At 36.7% G+C, this 19,146-nt stretch overlaps 1 protein-coding gene across 2 annotated transcripts in view; it reads left to right on the top strand.

Annotated features, from left to right (window-relative positions):
* LOC135218328 (uncharacterized) overlaps positions 1–12,226 on the top strand; it is a 33,217-nt gene extending 20,991 nt beyond the window's left edge. Inside the window, exon 3 of one of the 2 annotated variants that reach the window (XM_064254556.1) lies at positions 4,633–12,226. In XM_064254556.1, coding sequence (XP_064110626.1) covers positions 4,633–5,795 — 1,163 coding nt within the window. In that variant the 3' untranslated portion in view covers positions 5,796–12,226. Of the gene's footprint in view, positions 1–4,629 lie in introns of both variants that reach the window. The other variant, XM_064254555.1, reaches the window with a different exon arrangement.
* Positions 12,227–19,146: the final 6,920 nt, after the last annotated feature.

Here is a 19,146-nt window from a genome sequence, read left to right as displayed (position 1 = left end):
AATTGGACACCTAGTATCTGTGGAAAAACTGGTTCCAAAAGGCAAAGCTTGGATATGTTACTTACAGTGAAAGTTGAAGGAAAACAGCCAGACTCACGAGCTTGCTGGAAAACTGATTGCAGTAACTAAGGACAACAAGAGAGACTTGCAATGGTGGAGAAATCCACAAAAATTATCTCCAAGGAATGAATTTGGGCCAGGCAGCTGTAGAGATGCTAGTGTATTTGGATGCGTTTCAATGACTTGGAACATGACGGAACAGCAAGAACACATAAATGTTCTGGAGATGAAGGCAGAAGGCAGCCTGATTAGCTCTTCATTTCTTCGAAAAGGACCTGAAAGGAAAGACAATTGTCTGATCGACAACACATCAGTTGCCTCCTATTTGAACAAAAGGGGGGGACGATTTCCTGTTCCTTAAATAAACTAGCAATCAAGATCCACGGGTGGTCGGAACTCAAGGGATTGACACTGACTGCCAGATACATTCCAGGGAGGAAGAACATCATGGCAGACACCTTGAGCAGATCAGGATAGGTGGTGGGAACAGAGTGGTCCTTGCTCCCTTTCCTCAGTTTGTGGCCAGGACCCACAATGGCTGTGTTCGGGACTTCAAGGAACCACAAGTTACCCCTTTACTGCTCTCCAGTTCTAGACAAGAACGCTGTTATACAGGACGCCTTTCAACACCAGTGGAACAACCTAGACGTTTATGTATTTCCTCCATTCAGCCACATAAGGAGAGTGATCAACAGTTACTTCATTTCTCAAGATCTCCAGATGATGATAGGCATCCCAAGATGTCATCCTGTAGCATTGGATCTACTGAAACAAGAACACAGCAGAAGGATACGTACATCGATCAGTAGAATCACTTCAACAGACTATTGAGCAACTCCTCAGAAAGAAAGGATTTTCTAGAAAGGTTGCAAAAGTTATTGCTAGCTCAGTTAAAGAGTCCCCCCTCAAACTTTACGAAGGAAAATGGTGTCTTCCTGGATTGATGCAGTAAGAGGGATGGAAGAGATATTGAATTGTCATCATCTTGGGAGATTTTGGATATGATAAAACATTTTGAGAAAAGTTGTTCTTGAAATTTGAAACCTGTTTGGGATATATCAAAATTCTTACCAAGTCTCTTCTTTAGACAGGGACTTAACCTTGAAAACAGTGTTTCCTTTGGCTTTAGCGTCAGCTAAGAGTTGGTGAAATTCACGCACTCAGAGTGCTATAATGTTACACACTCCTGTCGATGGACGGAAATGGCATTCAGTTTTCTGTCTGACTTTATAGTGAAAATACAGAATCCTTCGCCATGTCCCTAGATTTGATGGCTTCTCAATACCCTCTCTTAAGGACTGCATGGATGATGATCAGGAAGAGATACTGCTTTGCTCTGTATATGCTGTGAGAGCCTATCTAAAGCTATGGCCAACCTCAGACCAAAGCAGCATAGGCTTTTTGTTAGTATGGGTTTTATTAGGAAGGAGATTTCAAGAAACATGATCTCCTTTTGGTTGAAGGAGGTCCAAGAAGAGCTTATACCCTGGACCAGAATGTATCTACCATCCCAACACACATTAAGGCCCATGACATCGGGAGTATTGGCCCTTCGGTTGCTTTCAAGAAGAACTATGCCGTGGGACAAAATCTCCGACCTTGGGTTTGGAACAGACAAACCACTTTCACGTCTTTTTATTTGAAAGATGTCACACATATTCACTGGTCAATTTCTCCTTTGGTCCAGTGGTTGCGACTCAGATTATGTTGTGTAGTCCCTCTCCGTTGCACGACCTGGGTCTGGCAGGCAAGGTTCCTGGGTAGGACCATCTGACTCCATTTAAACGCTGAGTGCCAGTGTTCCATCACTTCACTTTAGGGAGTGAGTATTATCCTTATAAGTGTTATTTTGTTTTTGGTGGTTTCAGTTTCTGGAGAGATCATCCTCCCACCTCTTATGAGCCTTCTATCACATGATGTTGTGGGGTTTTGTAGCAGTGTCAGAACAAATGAAAAATTCGGTACTGTAGTAATTTGTATTTTTCCTAACATACAAACCCACATCATGTAGTTTTAATTTCCCTCCTCATGCTTCCCCTCTTTTACAATCTCTGGCTATTCACAAATTGGAGGATTCTGGTCCTGCAGGCACCTTTTATAGCCAATGGTACTCTCTTAAAGCAAGTCTACCATAGCCGTCTGTGCATGCTTGCCTAAGATACTCCCATCACATGATCTGATATTGTGGGTTTGAAAGTTAGGAAAAATACATATTGCTATTGAATTTGTCATATCTTCACAGTTTCTTACTTCTCTGTACGTCCGTACCTGCACAGTACATAATTTTAAATCGATTGAATTTTACTACTTGTGTCCATTATGAACATTACGTAGTACATTTTTTCTTTATTTTATCGAATTGTTCCTTCTTTATGATTGTGACTTATGGAGTTTACCTAGTGACATAAACAAAACGTCTTTTACTCTGTTTATGTCAACCATTTAATTTCTTTTTTAAGGGTAATACGTATATTACGCTAACTTTTAAATGCCATTACAGTAACTTTAAATGTTACCTTAATACTTTGGGAGCATGATTAGGTCATATTTAGCGTTTAAACTTTAGAAATAAGCATTTATTAAAAATTTTAATGACCGTACCAAACTTTCACGAATCCTCGCCTTATACAAGGGGTTCTAAAGCCTAACCTCAGCTAAGTGCGAGATATTACTGTGGCAGAGTCTGGTTATTGGCGATTCAGTTTTATAGCACCTGTCTGGTGCTGAAAATTGTGGTTTTTGGCGCCGAAATGCGCCAATTTCCACTTATCAATGCTGATAAGAGTATTGGTGCCAACACATACCTAACAGTGGCGCCATTTGGTTATTGGTGCCTAAATCCGGTTAGTGGTGCCAAAATTTGGTTATTGGCTGCATAATCACAGAAATGCACTGATTTTCAGTTATTGGTGATTTTTGCTTATCATCCAAGCCATTGGAACTGAACCCCCACTGCTAACCAGGATCTGCCTGTATATGTAAAACCTAAATATGTACAGTACTTGTATACATAAGTACTACTAAGTTGTGATGTGATGATAATAGTACAATTTATAGATCACTTGACTAATACAAATGATAATAAAAACTTACTATGAGATTCAGGGTCTCTGTAACATGGTTTTTTGGACTTTGCTCCTTGTCAAAGCATCGGATGTAGCTGAAAGTTGACATATGTATATTTTACAGCCACACACAAATTTTGTCAGCATTATCAATAACCTAAACCCGATAGTTTTAATTTTTATGGAGTAAAAATGATCTAGCCGACGCCATGGCCAATGATTACGAGCCAAGTGTTGAAAAACGTTCATTACGTAAGCAAGGTAAACACCTTTTTACATAATGTTGCCCCGCCCATCCACCAGACAGAAACTCCATCAGCTCTTAAACCCAAAGACTTTATGAATGGCGGAACGATACATAGATGTGGGTGGGGTATCAGTACTAGCGTAGTAATACTACTGTAGCAGTAGTGCCATAACAGTATAGCAGTAATATACATGAATTAAACGTTTAGGCCAACTGCTGGGATCCTTGAGGCTCATTTAGCACTTCTTACAACTACTCGAGAGATGAGTTTTTATAGCCAGAAGTTAAATTTTCTAATCCAACAATTCCCATGATAGCCTTCAGTGTTATCCTGAATTATAACGAGGCGAAAGTGGTTGGAGCCTCATGAAGTCATCATTCTGACGATAATTATTGGTGAAGGTTTAAAGCCAATATACGGTACCGGCTATTTTTTTTCAGTAAATAGGTAGATAGCCAATAAATAAAAATTGCTTGACATTGGATATAGCAGTTATCAAATCAAGCTTGTCTACTATGTTTTTGAAAATGACCAACCATTCCCTACATCTTGTCAATCTGATTGTGACCTATAAAGTAGACTGTAATTTCTTAGGAAACCTATTTTGGGAGTTAGACTAATAATCGACGTGTTTTTGTATTTATTAACATATTTTGTTGGTTTGTTCATTATGACAATTATCAGTGGAGAGGTTCCAGAGTTCATAAAGGTGTACTGCTTTGCTTGTATTTAAATTTGTATGTCGTTGTTGCCAGAGGTTTAGCCTTCGTTACGTATAACCAATCATCCATCGAGAAAGAGGGAAGAAATGCTGTCACAAGTTACGTAACGAGTGTGTTCGAAACCTTTTCTCTGAGTAAGTTGGCCCGTCTTCAAAAAAAGTCACTTTTACATTATAAGTACCAAGTTTATTCAACCTACGTAATGCAGAATACAGTCAAACTTTATTTGTAGATATAATATGTATTCTGAATGAGCGTTATATTTATGAAATGCATAGATAAAAAGTTATTTTGCGAAAAAACCGTGTTACAGAGCCCCTGAATCTCATAGTAGTACATTAAGGAAATTATGATAATTATGTAGTAGCACATATAACCAAGTAGTACAGGTGTTTTAATTTATGATCAGAGTTCTTTGTATATCTGTAAGTTTGTAAGTAGAGGAGCATCTGTATTGTAAAAGGCATTGTATTTAACTTTAATAATGTGTAAAGACACAGAAAGACTTTTCCTACTGATTTACCTTTTTCTCAGAAGAAAACAGTACCAGCACAACAACACCCAACCATGAGCTCAGCAAGATACAGACCTTTGTTTTCTTTGACTTGGAAACAACAGGTGCTGTTGGAATGGACTGCAGAATACTGGAACTTACTATGATTGCAGTCTCACGGGAGGACCTCCTTACTATGAAGGTAAACAACGGTATTATGGTTGACAATACACCATCATCAAAAAAGAATATTGAAAGTGTGTCGCCAGTACCTAAGCTTCCTCGTGTCATCCACAAATACACACGATTGTACTATCCAAGAAAGTTAATACTCCCTGTCATTGAAGAATTAACTGGACTTAACAATGAATTGCTCCATCGCTTACCAGGTTTTAGTTTTGCAAGTGCAGAAGCACTGAACCTATTCTTGGATCTTCCCAAACCAGTAGCACTTGTAGCTCATAATGGGAATCGTTATGATTATCCTTTATTAATGGCAGAAATGAATAATGTTCTTGATAATATATATACCTTGAAGAGTGTCTGTACACTTCTCTGTGTTGATTCCTTGTTAGCATTTAGAGCCATTGATTCTGATTTAAAAATAGAAGAGGAAGTTAAGGAAATTTCAGAAATAACATCGCTAGCTGCATCCTTTTCATTTGATGACATGAATAGCGATGATGAGGATGGGGAGTTGGATTTTGAACCTGAAAGAAAAAAGGTTCGATGTAAAGGCAATGGGGATGATTCCCGAAGAGCAATTACCCCACCTTCTCCTATGGATGAAGGTCAACTGGAAATTTCAGCAGAATTACCTGTAACCCCTCTGAAAGACCAGTGCATTATAGTCAATGCTCCTAAAACCCCTTTGAAAGCAAAGATTATGCCTAAACCTCCTGTCACTCCAGAAGCTAGTGCACATGTAAGTAAGGTGAATGGGACTAGTAGTGTCCGTCGTAGCTTAACATATGGAGTCAGGAAACGAAAGTGGGATGGAACACAACCTTACAAACAAGTTAATATTTACAAACGCTTGTTTGGAAGTCAGTATGATGCTCATAGATCAGAAGCAGATTGTATTGCACTCCTTGAGATATGTGGTTTTTACAGTGACAGGTTTGTTAATTGGGCAGATAGTAATAATTCTAAATTCACAATGGTAAAACCCATGTGGGAAAAAAGAAAAACCTTCAAAATTATGTGATACTTTTGCAGCTGATAGGATCCATAAAGATTTTGTTTATTCTCTTTAATAATCTTTTAAATATTTTACCATGTTCACAAATGTTTTGATTGATATCCAGTAAGTCTGACTGGTGCTTAATTTTATCACTGAAGAAATTTTATATAATTTAGGATAGATGGCAATTGCCATAGTTTTTGCCAAGGGAAGTTATTGAATGGAAAGATTTAGAATTAAGTGGCAATTTTACAGTTGTCAAGAGGCCATACTATTTATTATTTGAATGCATGTTGATGCTGTTAAAAGAAAATTGAGTGGTTTTTAACCTTGTTGTGCCTGCATTTGGGGACAGTAATGCAAAATATACCTTTCATGTTTTAAAGAAAATTGAGTGGTTTTTAATCTTGATGTGCCTGTATTTGGGACAGTAATACAAAATATACATTTCATGTTTTGTAATTAAAAATCTAGTTTTTTATAGTAAAATTGTAACTAATTAATTTATCATTGAAGTTTGGTAACAGTGATTTACAAAGAAATGTTCTATTTCTATGTCTTGATATACATAGTTGATTTATACTGTGCCATTTCAGACAAGTACTCATTTACCAAACTGTCAGTTTATAAAATAAACCTTTATAGCTCTAGTTTCTTTGTTTGATGTTAATTGACATGAAGTCATCCTTGTATTTTTCAGGAATTATAAGGTTCTTATGTTATTTATGAATCAAATTGATGATGTATTTCATTGTAGTGAATTTAGAATTTTTATCTATTTTCTGTGTGAATCATGTTTTATGTACATTAATGTAACTGTTCTTCATACATTAGGTATTTGTGAAGTCACTATAGTATTTAGTATGATAAGATGTGCAGTATCGAAATTTAGTGTAAGTAGATAGAGTTCAGTTGATTATATGGTTATATCCTATAGTATTTCGAAGTTGAAAAAGGGACTAATTTGGAATTACATAACTGTTATTAGTGACTCCTAATAGAGAAGTGAAAAAAATATGTTCTGCCTTAGTTAAACATTTTATAGCTAAAAATCAAGGTCACAAATATGGTTAGTCCCAAAACTGAATTCCACTGGCACTGAAAACTACAAGGGGAAATAGATTGTCAGCCATCCATCACTGCTAAGGAATGTACATAAAGAGTATTTCTCTGTATTATATCTTATTTAAATTGTAATAGTTTTTAATTTTATTATTTGAATTGCAATAGATATTAATTTTGTTATATACTGCATAGCAGCTAGATTGTATTAAAGTTCAGTGATATGCAATTTTGATTTTATTTAAGAAATACTGTAAACATTTGTAGTTATGAACTTTTTGTTCACGTAATGTTATTCATTATTCCTTTAGGATGAATTTAAGAGATTCAGGTTTCAAGATAGTGTATATCAGGAGAATTGGTTATAGTTTAATCATTTGCGCCTTTCAAATTTTTTTGCTCAATTTGTAAGGATGAGAATATGAGGATTTTTAATACAGTACAAAATTTATTATGCTGTTACCAAACTTTTTAGTCATATAACTTATACAATGCCATTATTAAATTCTGGTTGGTAATCATAATTATTATACAGTTAACCTCCTACCTCTGCAAAGTCATTTTTGCAAGAATGGGAAAGTATGAAATAGAAGGGAATAAATATATTTGAAGAACAAACCATTGACTTATTGCTGACTTCTTAACGAAGACCAAGCCAGTCAGTTTGAAAAGTTTGAGCTCTCTCCAGTGGGGATTGCATTGTAAAATTTTTGCTGTAATAGTCTGACACTTGCAGTTCATTGTAACTTAGTTGAAGGCCTGTGTTTTTTGCATCAGTCTTATTTTTCCAGAGCATATTATCAACTCTCCTAGTGAAATTGAACAAAAATTTAAAAAATAATAGATTTGAAACTGCTTTATTTCAAATCATAAAATAATGTGGCAGATGAACTGTTTTTTTACCGTAAAGTGTGAATTAAAAAAAATTGTGTAATGCATTGAATACTATTGAATATAGTGCTCGTGTGATTTAAAATACTGAAATAGATTTTGAGTGCCTTAGTTTAAGTTAAAACTTTGTATAGTGTCCAGAGATAGGTATGTTTCAACACAAAGTACTCTACAAACTTCTGAATTTTTTTCTCTCTCTCTTTTTTGCTGTTTTATGCCATACTGTGAGGAACAGCGTGTTGTGAGCTGAGATAGTCGTCAAAAGGGTGAAAGAAGTCTAAAGCCTTACACTCAGGTGAATACCCTGCATTACTTGTCCACCTTTTCTGCCTTCATATGTCTTCTTAAATTACTATGACAAATAGCAAAGGGATCAGTGCTGTTTCTTGTTTGACATCAACATTTATCTCAGATTTTTGGGTACACCTGCTATTGTTTTTTATCAAGATGTAGTGTTACAGTGGAGTAAGATCACCGGCTAATTGAGTCTATCTGGTGTTCTCTGTTTTTGCAATACCCGTTTGGTAATGTAACAGATATTACTGGCCTTCATTTTCTAAGAACAGACACATTGGCACACCCTTTATGTGCTAATATTTTTAGGTTAGCATTTGAATTTTTTGTTGTAACCAACTAACTAGGAGCATGAAGATCACGAATTATGGGAACATGTTGCAAATTGTTTGAGGCACTGCAATTACCAGTGTCCTAAGCAAGCTTGTTGTGTTATATGAGTAGTTCTTAAGTTGACAGGTGAGCAGGCATCTTAATAGTATGGAATCCACGGGCACTGTGCACCAAGGAAAGTAGCTGAAGAAGGGGAAAAGCAATGGAGGTTGCATTTAAGGGCCCAAAGCCATTTGAGATATTTGATTCTCTTCCTAAGCTATTTTTATCATAGCAATTCGTGCAGTGTACAAGGATTTCTAGACAAAATGAACTGTATCTGATTACGAGCTGTTTGGGAAAAATATTTTAAAAATTTGCTTCTTCTTTGTCATTCTCTTTCCTTTGTCTGGAATGAATCTTGAACCCCTTTCTCCATAACCATAGCTATGTGAATCCTTGAATGGTGTAGCAGAAAGTTATGGAATCTTGTGACCCTGAGGAGGAAATCTATGAGGTTGGTAATGAAGAATCTTTTGGGTGGACGAGTTGATATATGAAAATATGGCAATAAAGCCAAGAACTAGAGCACTTTTAGGTCTACCAGATCACTTGTATCCTGTGGCAGGGCTGGCTCTCAACTGCTTAATATCCCTATGGTTTTGTGAGATTTTAATGTTGGGTATTTTATTTTATTAAATATTTAATGATATAGTAAATTGTATATGGCTCATTTGCAAAATGATAGATGAGGTCCTGTGGATAGTACTTGGAATTTTACAATCTTATGGATCCAGTAGGTCCTGAAGGCTTCAAATAATCAGTTACCTTAGTGTACAAATATTGTATATGATAACAAGTTTATTGCACTTTCTCTGTTCATTAAATCTAAAATGACATATTATTTATTGTATGTCCTAAGCAATTTCTATGTGAGTTTATAACACTGTTGCAAATGTTTCTGTATGTTTTATATATTAGTAGTACATATATGTAATTCGTAGTTTGTTATTTGGTATTTGTATATTCACTTAATTGCACGCAGTTGTGCAAGGGAATACTATTGCAGATTATTTTTGGGGAATCACTTTTCATTTTACTTATGTTGGGAACATATCTGCAGTGGGCTCCCAAAATCAAGGCAAATTCAGTTCCTCAAAACAGTTTGACCAAATTTGTCTTTCTCCAAATTCTTCTTCCCCTGATCATTCTTCGTTATTTCCACAGACTGGCTAACACTAACCCTTATCCAATCTATTGCCTGCACACATCCTATAGTCCAGGAAATTCAAGATTAGCTTTTCTCACTTCAATGCAGAAAAAGCTGGTCTGCTTCTGCTGGACCCTGAACCATGTGGACATCCTTGGCAATGAGTAATTGGACTTGTTAGTCCACTCTGCAGCTTTGTTGGGATGCCTGGATTTCAAAACCATCCCATATTCAGACTATATTTCCCATGTTGCTGTAACTACCTACTAAGTTGCTGGCAGTCTTTCTGAACTAGTATCTCAAATAACAAGCCCTGTGCAGTTAAACCTACCATACTACCATCATTGAACTCATGTCAAAGAAAAGATGATGCGAAACAGCACTTGACCGACTACATATCGGTCAGTAATGCACTTCTACTTGCTGAACGAATCCCCTTCAACACTGTGTCCAACTTGTTATACCCCTCTTTCAGTATCTCACATAATGCTTTCCGGCCCATAGCAGTTGCACGCAACAGAGCATTTCCCAGCCTAACCTCTCCATGTAGCCTTCAATGTATTCCCACCGAAGCAAAACACTTCTTCATAGAAAGTGTAATCTACTTCCTTCAACAAATAAACATTCATCAAATATGGCTTATCAGTCACTAACTTTGACCATACATTATTCTTCTGTTATTTTTTATGAAAATGTAATTGATCCTTTCATTTTAATCAATATATTGTGTTAGATAGCAATAGACTCATATTACAAAGAATCAAAAGTCTAATTTCTGACATGATATTAAAACGGGATGTATTTAGATACTGAAATTTATTTTCTTATTTATCGAAGCTTTATGATGTAAAGTAGCATTTGATCAGTGACCATGTTCTTACCTCATCCCTAGAGCCTCTCTCACAAGTGCTAGTCACTGTTCTGTTTTACTTATGATGAAAATTTCTCCTTCTGCCAACTGCCACTTGTCTACAATGGAAAATGTTATTTCATATATTGGTTCTTTGAATTTCTTTACTTTCCTGTAAAGCTTTGGTATTCTGTTCTTACTTGCTTCCCGTCTTTGTTTTCTGCCATTGAAGACTGTAGCCATGACGTCGGAGGTCACGTGATCACCTGGCCCTTGGCCACATCAAAGAAATACATGGAGCTCAAATTAAATAGGTCATAAAATCCTATTAGTATTACAAAGCTTTACATTCATTTAACAAATAATGATATTTTTCACGCTCAAGAACACATTCTAGTACTATTTAGAAACCGACAGTGTATTATTACTGAAATAATTGCACTTATACCTGGCGTACAGACAGTGCAGACGACAGTGCTGTCAAGATTGACAATAAACCTCAATAAGCATGTCATCCTCCATTGCAAGTTATAACTCACAACAAATATACAACGTAAATTTAAGTAATAGATCAAAGGTTGATAAAAAAAACCATTATTAACCAAAGTTCAGATGTTTGTTTATCTTTTGGCACCAGATTACTGAAACAAAATTGAATCACAGTCTGATTTTAACCTGTATAGATATTTTCAAGTGTTCTAACATAAGATTCATCTATTCCTTGCTTTTGAAGGGGTTTCATTACTGCTGAAGTTCTGACAGAATCAAAAGCTTTCTCATTGTCTATAAATGCCATACATAGTGGTTTGTCAAACTCAGTTGATTTTTCCTTTAGCTGGTTAATTATACGGATATGGTCAGTTGTTGAATACCTGATTCTAAAACCTGCCTGCTCTCTTGGTTGATTAAAGTGTAGCTGTCTTTCTATTCGGCCCAATATGATCTTTGTAAATATTTTATATATTACCGAGAGTAAACTTATTGGGCGGTAATTTTTCAGGTCTTTATGTCTTCCTTTTTGTGAATTAATATAATCATAAAGTTTTTCCAAGATGTAGGCATAGAGCATTCTTACAAACATTTTGTGTAAAGTTCAGCGAGTTTTACTATAATGATATCTCCTCCATCTATTATTAAATCAATTGTCAGGCCATCCATTACCCGAGTCTAAATTGGTAACCTTAGGCTTATACATTTATATTCCTCTCGTCTATTTCTGGCCCATGCATTTCTTATGGGGAAAAATTATGTGGCCCAAGGACTACAGGTTCAGAAGTAGCGACGTCACGCTACGGTACTCAAATGTGATTAACCTCTTCACTTCAGTCAATTTTCACTGTCTTGTTTTCCTGAGGCTTGTATAGAGAAGGTTTCCTCTCTCATTAACCATTAAATTACAGAATCTAATCGTTAATCCTAATTTCTCTGCTGGTTCCATTTTCCCATTTTCTTGTTTAGGAGGATTGCAAGAGAATTTCTGTATATCGTATATCAGTTGGTTTACACAGATTGTATTTTCGTGATCATTGGGTTTAATAGTTATTAGTGGCTAATGTCGTGAGATATTAATGAGGGCTATTCTCCTGAAAGGAAGACTTGAGACTCTTTCATTTGTTGACAATGTCCTTTAAGGCTGGAGGCAGTCTAGCCTACGCAAAAGAAGTTTGTATGTTTTTTATATAGGAATACATAATTTAAAATGTTTTACTTTGAGAGTTTACAGTACAGTACATTGATTTGTATTTGGGTATAATAACTGTTACAATAAGGTTTACAGTATATATTTTTATAGGTAACTTTAATGCCTTTTTATTTGATAAATAAAGTACATTAATATCCTGTCTTTGCTTACTAACCCATATCGGGCATTTTTATTTTTATTTGGTATATCTTCAAACTCCTGGCATGGAGATATGGGTAGATAGTTCATAGATTAAGCCATAATATTTTCCCTTGAACAAAGGTAAGTCTTTTATTATACTGTGCTGTCTCAGGGTCAGGTCCTTGGGACAGAATGGTCATTTCTCAGGAGGTTATGGAAAGGCTATTCCATCTATGGGGAAGGTCATCAGATCTTTTTGCAACAAGGCTCAACAGAAAACTGGAGGTTTTTCGTTTGGTTGTTCCAGATCCCTGAACCATGGCAGAGGATGCCCTATAACATTCCTGGGATAACCTGGAAGATTACACCTTTCCCACCTTTTGCCTAATCTGTCAAGTGATCAACAGAATGATGACCTCCCCGTATCTCAGGATGACCCTAGAGGCTCCCTTTTGGTCACACACACAATGGTTCCTCGATCATCTAACCTTGTCTGATGCTCCGAGGGAGATTCCCCCATGGCACAACTTTCTTTGCCAACCACACTGTGATGCTTCATTGATCGATAGTGTCCCTACCTCTTCGTGGTTGGAGACTATCAAGTATCTCTTGCGAACATAAGGCTTTTCTCGCAGGACAGCAACAAGAGATGTCGGGATATCTCGGATCATCTACAGCCATGCATCAAGGAAAATGAGCAGTCTACTGTGACTGGTGTCATCAGTGGAGTGTCTTTCCTGTCGGAATTTTTATTCAACAAGTAGGAAACTTCCTCATCTTTCTCTGTAGGGAGAAACTACTTCGTTTGTCATCAAGGGCTATAGAACTGCTCTAGAATTGGTTCTGTGTTTAAAGGATGTGGATTTCTCTTCGTTGGGGGAAGTTTCTGTGCCTCTCAAGATGTTCCTCCAAAAGATCTGAAAACTCCTAATTGGGACCTGACCATGATGCTTAGCAGTCTCTCTCCCTCTGCATGAACCTTTATGGGGCTCAACAGACAGAAATTTAACCTAAAAACAGTTTTCTTACTGGCTTTGGTTTCATCAAAGAGAGTTGGTGAATTAATGTTAAAGGGGTTGGGGTTCTGAAGCCTTCGAATTTATTTTGGAGTTCTTAGCCAAGACTCAAAATCCCTCTATTCATAATGACAGATTCAAGTCTTTCTTGATCCCCTCTCTTGGGGATTTTGTTGGTGATGACTCAGACAAAATACTGTTATACCCAGTCAGGGCAATGCATAGCTTTCTAAAAAGGACTTAGCATCTGAGACCTGAAGACTTTTTGTTAGCACAGGATGGAACAAGAAAGAAATGTCCAAGAATATCATCTCCTTTTTGGCTACTTGAACAAGAAAGAAGTGTCCAAGAATACTATCTCCTTTTTGGTTACTTGAAGTGATTAGGCAAGCTTACACTTCTTCACATTCAGATGCCAATGCATTGCATGCAAGAGCACATGATGTTTGGAGTCTAGGCCCTATTATCGCTTGCAAGAACTTGTTGGTTCACAGGATATTGAAGGTGGGTACCTGACTTCGCCAAACTACCTTCACACCCTTCTATCTGCGGGACATTGCCTACAGGTCTTGGCCATTTTTTTCCTTGGGTTCGGTGGTGGCTGCTTAGCAAGTTGTGTAGCTCCTAACAAGTTGTGTAGCTTATCCAGTTCTTCAGCTGTTGGATATGAAAGTGAGAGTGAATGAGGTGACTGGTCTTCCTTTCTCTCCCTCCATTCCCACCCACCAGCAGCAGGCAGTACAGAGAATAATTCCATTATATGCTGGAACTGGTTAGATACAGGTGAGTGAGCTTCCATTCTATATACCATTAGATGTTTGTTCCTACACAATACAGATTTTATATAGAGGCAGGTCCCTATCTTCTCACTTAAATTGTTGGAGAAGCTTGGCTCCTGCAAAACTTTTAAGTTTTAAGCATAAAAAATATACGTGTTCTCTGGATTTGTGGACTCGCGCATTTGTGGATTGCTCCCTGGAACATATCCACCCATTATTTGCTGGAAATTTGCATATTCGTGGTATTTTTGTATGAGAAATATCCACAATTTTTTTTTTTTATCAATTTCATCATAAAATGCACTTTTTGTGATAAAACTATTTAAAAAAACCAGGTACAGGCAGTTCCCGGGTTACGAAGGGAGTTCCGTTCTTGAGACACATCATAAGCCATAAATGGTTGTAAGCCGGAACATCATAAAAAATCCTAAGATTGAAAATTATGTAAACTGCATTCTTATTGCATTTTTCATCAAAAAAACCTTCAAATATTGATTATTTTGCATTTTTGGTGTCATATTTCATCTGCTAGATACGGTTGTAGGCGTCGTAACCCTGGAAATAGTGTCTGATGAATATAATTGAGAAGCGCCCTAACCTCGGAATGTTGTAACCCGAACCCGTCGTAACCCTGGGACTGCCTGTATAAACATTTTTAGTGGGCTTTTCTTGAGTTTTAACTATCAAAATAGTCCATTTAAGGATTTTTATAGGGGTTCCAACTATTTGCGGGTTCTAACTATTCTGGGGGAGAGGGTGGTTCTGGTACACATCCCCCGCAAATATGGCTGACCACTGTAATGGTTTTCTAAAGTAATGTTCTTCCTTTGTTGCAGAAGCTGTCCATCTTCAACAAAATAAAGTTTAATGGAAGATGCAAGACATCAGTATTGATGATGGGAGTAGTATTTACCTCCAATGATCAGTGCATCCCCACCTTATTAGAGAGAGCACTTCCCTAGTATATATAATAACTGGTCCCCAAACAGCTTAGGGATGTCTTAATCCCCTCCGAGAATAGGTTGATTGGTCTTGGCTTGCTTTGTAACTTCCTTTCAATACCCGTGGATTCGCTAATGATGACTTTAACAGCTCTGATATGGATATCTTAGTACAGGCAACTTGGGTTCTAACATAGTAGTATTATAATCTTACTCATTTCCCTATTTCATTGTATCTGAGAAATCCCAGACATGGAACACAACAACATCAACAAAATCTTTTTCACAATGTCAAAGACCCTCTTATAGGAAAAAGAAAAGCAACACTTGGAATGCCTATCAAGGGCAAAAGCAGAGGAAGAGGCAGATACCAATAGGAATGGTATGGTTGGGGGCTGACTTCAATGACACCACAGGCAATGGAAGCCTTCCCCTTGGGGACACAGCATTATTTTTAAATGGGCTGGGTTGGAACCTGTCTCATCCCACCCCTTTCCTGTAAAGGGGTTCTTACAAAAATCAGACCCCTCTGTGGAAAGTTGTGTGCTCAAAGGCCCCGTTAATGGGAGCCATAGAGAAACGTGTATATTCAGCACCAAGCACGTTCCTTCAACTGTCCCCCAAAAAAGGATTCCTCTGAATGAAGAGTGATCCTAGACCTATTAACATTGAACAAGCACATTGTTTGTCAAATATTCCAGATAACTATCGTTGCCCTAGTACGTTCAATCGTTCCAAAAGGGACTTAGACAGCTATAGATCTGAGAGATGCATACTGGCATGTCCCTGTTGCAGTTCCCTTCCGCCCCTTCCTAAGGTCTGTACAAGTGACAATACACACAGAAGCCTAGTTGAAAGATTAGGAGGATCGTCAGGTGGCAGGGAGGTGTTCAGCTACTCTGGGGGAATTGTCATATCAATTTCCTGGGGCTGATGGCTGTCTTTTTGTCTCAAAAAACTCAAAAACCTCCAGAAGAGACATTTGGTTGGGTGTAGACATGGCTGCAATGTTCTACATCAGGAGGTCAGGATCACGCTCACCTCTCAATATGATAATGCTAGCCATACTTCGATGGCCCAAGCAATGAAATGGCACTTGTCTGCAATTCACTTCAAGGGGTCTGTCAATGTAATATTAGACTCCCTAAGGAAAATGACAGCCTTAACAGAGTGGATGTTAGACAACTACTCTCTTCAGACAATAGCCAAGATGCTTCCACAACTGGAAATGGACCTGTTCGCCAGGCAGAGATGCCTTCCTACAAGACTGGAATATCTTTTCCCTCCACTGTCGCAGATTTTGAAGGTGTTGAGAAACTGAGGAAACTCCTAACCTTCAAAGGCACAGCTTACTTAATAGCCCCAAATTGGTCAAACAGGCATTGGTTCCTATTACTTTGACAACTGGCGTGCAAAGATATACAGTGGTCCCCCCGTATTTGTGGGGGTTGCGTACCAGACCCCCCCGTGAATTGTTAGAACCCGCGAATGTTTGGAACCCCTATAAAAACGCTAAACACAGCCTATTTTGTAAAATTCAAGAAAAACCACAACAAATTTTCATACTTGGCTTTTTTAACCCTTAAACGCCGACTGGACGTATTTTACGTCGACATTTTTTGTCTCTCGGGTGCCGACTGGACGTATTTTACGTCGACATACAAAATTTGTTTATAAAATTCGCAGAAAAATACTTTTAGGCCTACCAGCAAAAACTCTTGAATCACGCGCCTTGGGGGATGCTGGGAGTTCACGGATCAAGGTGTTGTTTTGTTTACAATCGTTACGCAGGCGCGCAAGCGCGAATTTCTTTCTTGTCGCACTAAAAAGTATCTGTGACACATTTCGGAAATTATTTAGTCACTTTGACATAATTTTTGTACCATTTTAAATTAGCCGTTACATGGAGTATTATATATGAAAATGTGCACATTTTTATGTAGAATACAAAAAAAAAAAATACTCATGATTGTAGCTTTTATCAGTTTTGAGATATTTTCATATAAATAACGATGTGCCAAAATTTCAACCTTCGGTCAACTTTGACTCTACCGAAATGGTCGAAAAACGCAATTGTAAGCTAAAACTCTTATATTTTAGTAATATTCAATCATTTACCTTAATTTTGCAACTAATTGGAAGTCTCTAGCACAATATTTTGATTTATGGTGAATTTATGAAAAAACTTTTTCCTTACATCCGCACGGTAACTCTTCCGATTTATATATGGAAATGTGCGCAATTTCATGCACAATACAACTAAAAACAACCCATAATTGTAGCTTTTATCAATTTTGAAATATTTTCATATAAAAAATGATAAGTGACAAATTTTCAACCTTCGGTCAACTTTGACTCTACCGAAATGGTCAAAAAACGCAATTGTAAGCTAAAACGCTTATATTCTAGTAATATTCAAGCATTTACCTTCATTTTGCAACAAATTGGAAGTCTCTAGCACAATATTTCGATTTATGGTGAATTTATGAAAAAAATAACATTTTCTTTACGTCCGCGCGGTAACTCTTCCGAAAAAATCATACGTGCGATTGTGATAATGTTTGCACCATTTTAAATTAGCCGTTACATAAATTTTTATATATGAAAATATGTGCAATTTCCTGTAGAATACAACAAAAAATAATTGAAGGCTGTAGCTTTTCTCATTTTTGAAATATTTGCATATAAATATGGATAAATAGAAAAAAAACCACGTTCGGTCAACTTTGACTCTACCGAAATGGTAGAAAAACGCAATTGTAAGCTAAAACTCTTACAGTCTAGTAATATTCAGTCATTTATCTTCATCTTGAAACAAATTCGAAGTCTCTAGCACAATATTTAGATTTATGGTGAATTTAAAAAAAAAACTTTTCTTCCCTCTGTCACAAATCTCCGAAATGCGTACGTCCCATTCTCGGAATATTTGCTCTGTTTCATATTAGGCATTTCATAGAGTTTTATATATGAAAATGTGCACAATTTCATGTAGAACAAAACAAAAAATATTTGAAGGTTGTAGCTTTTCTTATTTCCGAAATAATTGCATATAAAAAATATATATAAATTTTCGACATTCGGTCAACTTTAACTCGTCAGATATGGTCAAAAAATGTATTTGTAAGCTAATACTCTTACAGTATAGTAATATTCTATCATTTGTCTTCATTTTGAAAGAAATTGGAAGTCTCTAGGACAATATTTAGATTTATGGTAAATTTTTGAAAAAAATATGTTTACGTCCGCGCGTTACAAATTCATGCATTATTTTGTGATAATATTTTCTCTGTGTTGCTTTTATCGTTTTACAATGTGTTATATACCAAAATGATCGCAATTTAGTGTACATTACAACGAAAAAAAAGTAACTTGTTACCTTTAAACGTTTTGCGCACAACGCGATTTGAATATAATTATATATGAAATTTCGTTTTTGCGCTATCATATATCGCATTATTTATATATGATAATGATAATTTTTTTCATTTCTGATAGTTGTATACTAAACTTCAGTCAATGACAAAAAAAGGAGCCAAAAATGAACTCTTAATATTGAAAACAAAGCGCGCTGTGATTTTTTGAAAAAAAAAATTTTTCCGCTTCCGTGCTCACTCTGAAACACCTCCGGCACACGGGAGACATTTTTCTTTTTTACCGCTTCGGCATTTAAGGGTTAATAGTTTTATCACAATAAGTGCATTTTATGATGAAATTAATAAAAAAAACCAGGAATTTGTGGATATTTCTCATAGAAAAATACCGAAATGCACGAATTTTCTGCGAATAATGCGGGGGAAACGTTCCCGAGAGAAATCCGCGAATCCGGAGAACGCGAATACAGGGGGCCCACTGTAAATTCCACTACTATCCACTATTTAATCTTGGTCAGTCGGAGGAAAAGTCGTTTACATTCCTCCTTTCTTAGCCGAGACTTTCACGGGTGAATTTTTAAAATATGTACTACTGTGAAAATTACTTGCCCAACATTGGTAGGTACCTAGTGCAAAAACTACAGACTTCATATATTTGGCAATATACCAGCATGTGTGGAAGACATGGTTAGATTATATCCATACTGAGGGTCCAGTCAGGATTTCTAGGGAAAATCTTATATTTTCTTATCCCTTTTGAAGACAAACTCCTTGCAGTTACAACAAGCATGGGATACAAAACAGCATTAACAGAAACATTGCTTTAT

The sequence above is a fragment of the Macrobrachium nipponense genome, chromosome 9, assembly GCF_015104395.2.
Source record: "Macrobrachium nipponense isolate FS-2020 chromosome 9, ASM1510439v2, whole genome shotgun sequence".
Lineage (NCBI taxonomy): Eukaryota > Metazoa > Arthropoda > Malacostraca > Decapoda > Palaemonidae > Macrobrachium > Macrobrachium nipponense.
This window is presented reverse-complemented; position numbering and strand designations above follow the sequence as displayed.